Source organism: Halichoerus grypus, chromosome 6 (genome assembly GCF_964656455.1).
Source record: "Halichoerus grypus chromosome 6, mHalGry1.hap1.1, whole genome shotgun sequence".
Taxonomy (NCBI): domain Eukaryota; kingdom Metazoa; phylum Chordata; class Mammalia; order Carnivora; family Phocidae; genus Halichoerus; species Halichoerus grypus.
In genome coordinates this window covers 5,994,877-5,998,382 of record NC_135717.1, presented here as the reverse complement: position 1 = coordinate 5,998,382, position 3,506 = coordinate 5,994,877, and the positions used below count along the sequence as shown (strand labels likewise).

General features: G+C 37.5%; 1 protein-coding gene across 9 annotated transcripts in view; it reads left to right on the top strand.

Annotated features, from left to right (window-relative positions):
• The window catches only part of SMURF1 (SMAD specific E3 ubiquitin protein ligase 1), a 109,792-nt gene that overhangs the window by 1,924 nt on the left and 104,362 nt on the right, over positions 1–3,506 (top strand). For 7 of the 9 annotated variants that reach the window (XM_078074342.1, XM_078074339.1, XM_078074341.1 and 4 more), the window contains exon 1: positions 1,092–1,176. The exons of the other annotated variants lie outside the window; for them this stretch is intronic. In XM_078074342.1, the coding sequence (XP_077930468.1) occupies positions 1,107–1,176 (70 nt within the window). In that variant the 5' untranslated portion in view covers positions 1,092–1,106. Of the gene's footprint in view, positions 1–1,091; positions 1,177–3,506 lie in introns of those variants that run through there. 9 annotated transcript variants of the gene reach the window in all.

The following is a 3,506-nucleotide window of genomic DNA, read 5'->3' as shown; positions in this document are numbered from 1 at the left end:
GTGATTGCTTTCAAACTAAAGTTTCCTTTGAAAGTACGTAGTTGTTGCACGATTTATTATTTTTTTCAAGAAAAGGGGCATATATATTTTTTTCTTTCTTTTTTTTCTTTTTGGTATAAAGATGTCAGATTAGGTTACGATAAGACAATATGATCAGATAATGATTTGGACCCAAATCCAGACCCTGGTTTTGTGAAGTAACCGCTATGTATCCCAGGGATCCTTGCTTCTGGCGGAACATAATCCTTTATTCCAGGGCTAGTAGGAAACGCTTCTGTGTAGATACAGTATATAACATTGTTATTTTTATGGTTACATGAAAGCCATGTTTTTGACTTTGTAATGCTTGTAAAACTTTAATTACTGACAACTTTAATTTGATTCTCATTTACAGTGTAATCTGTAATTGACATCAGATTGGTTTCATTTTTCTTGTTAAAAGCAGAAGTAACTGATTTCATGAGTGTTGGTAGAAATGTGATTAATGTTTCAGAAGGAATAGGTTCTAATTACAATGTTTGTGTCAGGTGTATATATATATATATTAATCAAACGTAGTTGGCAGGTCTGGGCTTTTCCCTTGTCAAAGGGAGGGCTTGGTCTGTCCTCCCAAATTATTTTTGGATTTAGAAATTTAGATGCCAAAGATACAGAAATGCTTTGAAGAGTCTTGGATGGCATTTGCTATTGAAGGATCAGGTGATGAGTGTTATTTCCAAAGCCCCTTTTCCCTTCACCCCTGTTGGTGTTAATGAGGGTCTGGGATGAGCTGTGAGTGTGGTCATCCCTGCAGCAGGATTGAGTTTAGCTGTGATTGCAGACCCATGTGACCCACGTGTGTTGTCTGTTGAATGTTAATTGATGTTGAGACGCTGGAACCAGACATTTTGTTGTAGATAGAGTAGGTTTTGGCCTCATCTTTAAGGTTGTCAGGAGTTTGAAATCTCTTCATTTCTGGTATGTTGGGTAGCCATCTTTCAAAAGTTGTATACTCTTGTTACAGGTTTCAGAGTTTATTACTATGCGTGATATTTGAAAAAAAAAATTTTTTTTTTTAAACCGAGAGATTTTCTAACCAGTCAGTAGTATCACACAGGGCATAGTTCATGACAACATCTGAAGACATTGAGTATAAAAGAGCCTTTAGAACTTTGGGGTCCACAGTTGTATTTGGTGGTGAGTAGAGCATTGGATTTAAAATTAAGAGACGTGATTAAGAGACCTGCCCTACTGCATGATATGGAACAAATTATGTAACCTTGCTGGGTCTCCATTTCCTCTTATAAAATGAGATTTCAACTTTAGTGTAACATTCTTTGATTCTTTCTCATTTTGGCTACCTACTTATTCCAGATTTCGTTGGGTACTTATGCTTTCTGTTAATGAGTCTCAGTGCTGATTTTCAGAAATTTGTGTTAAAACACAGCACTTGTGTTTGATTTATGCAAAGCGTTCATTTTGTGTATTGGTTAGGATATATTTTTTTCTTCCTGTGGAACCCTTTCTGTTTTTGGAAACTATTGGGTGGTATATGGAACTGCTTTGGAAGACTGGCCTATGCAGTAAAATGAATATTTGAGTCTTTATATTTAAAAGAATTTAACTTTAATGAATGTCTTTGTGGTATTTTAACAGGAAATAGTTTTTAAATAGTTTCAGTAGGTTTGGGGCATAAAATGTGCAAAATCAGGTTTTAAAGAACATTATCTTGCAGACAGAGTTCACTAGCAATCAGACACTTTGGAAACGTTTTTATTTTAAATTCAAGCGGGATTTGCAAAAACTTTGTTCTTACGTGGTACGCAAATGAATCCCAGATACATTATTTAGGCCACTTTGGGTAAAAGAATGGGATTTTGAGCTCTAAGGGTTCCACAGTGCTCTTCAAGCAAATTAAATTTTATTCTCATGTTAACCAGTTAGTTGAAATGGCAAATGCCCATAAACTTCTTTTGCGTTTTTATGCCTTGAAATACTCTCAGACCTCCTTGTGTTTTTATAGCTTTTGGAGCGTGACTGCGTGTTGTGAAGAGAGAAACATTCTAATTCCAAGTGGGGAGGGGAGAGACCTTCCTTGATAGCATGTGGAAATGGAGGCTATTTTTAAAGTTGTAGCACATGGGAAGTAAGGCAGACTTGGGGGGTTTGGCCATCCAGATGATGCAACTTGGAGAGAAATAGTTGTATTAATAGCTGTTAATAACTCTAATTTATCAATAACAGGTGGCCTAATTGATTTGGACTAGTTTGGTTTCTCTGAAAGGTTAAGAAAGCTGTTAAGAGTGTTGCCTTTGTCAGGCTATTCCAGCAGGGAACCTCGCTTATGTAAGGCAGGCAGAACTTTTGGTTTTAACAACTGTAACCGGGATAGGATGGAATAAGTCATTGGTGTTTAGCCAGGAGCTGCTCCTGAGTTTCTGTAACGTTTTCCTCAGGGTCAGCCTCAAGTTTCTGAGGGTGCAGTCAAGGCATTTCTTCCAGCTGAGTTAGCTAAGGGTGTGGGATGAGCTAAATCAAGTAACCATTGAAATAAAAACTTCAGTTTTACTCGAAAAGAAATCACATTCTGCCAAACAGAGGTTGTATTACTGATTTTATTTGTGATTTGATCACATTAAGGTTGTCTTAAGGGACAACGTTTTTTCCCTCAAATCCATTTTTTTAAAGCTTCTTGACCCACCTAACTGACCTGAGCAATGAAATACTTTATACACTTTATTATTTTTTTAAAGACTTTATTTATTTATTTGACAGAGAGAGACACAGCGAGAGAGGGAACACAAGCAGGGGGAGTGGGAGAGGGAGAAGCAGGCTTCCCGCCGAGCAGGGTGCCCGATACGGGGCTCGATCCCAGGACCCTGGGATCATAACCTGAGTGGAAGGCAGACGCTTAACGACAGAGCCACCCAGGCACCCCTATACACTTTATTTTTATCTGTATCTTTATAGCAGTTGTAGTGAAATCCAACTAGAATTTTTGCCTACAAGTCTAACCATTTGAGGTCAAAACTCTGGTTTTTGCAACCATGAAAGTGGTGTCTGAACTTTGAGTTGTTCCTTCTCATCTACAAATTTTCATTTTCTCTGTTTGGTCACGTTGTTGGGTCCTAGTGTGGAGCGCTGGGTGTAAGGGGAGGTTCTGGGGCTGAGTCACTCGGGAAGAAGTCTTTCCTCATGAATAAGAAAAGAAAGACTGACCCATAATATTTCAACATCAGCTCAATGATCCACTTAACTAGACTGGCTCTTTTGTAACATATTTGTGCGCACTGGTTAAAAGTTAAAATAGCTGAATTGTGCATTTTAATTGAGTGCCAAGAGCAAAAGGGAAGTTCAAGAACCTTCCGAAATAGATGAAATAATTTAGTATCTTGGCAATGCTCTGATTTTCTGGTTGAGAAACCCTAACTTTTAGAATTCTTATTTGGATCACATTTTTGTAATTTCAAAACTGTTTTGGAGGTTAAATATTTTTAAACAAATAGAGAATTAAAAATATGTGGCTA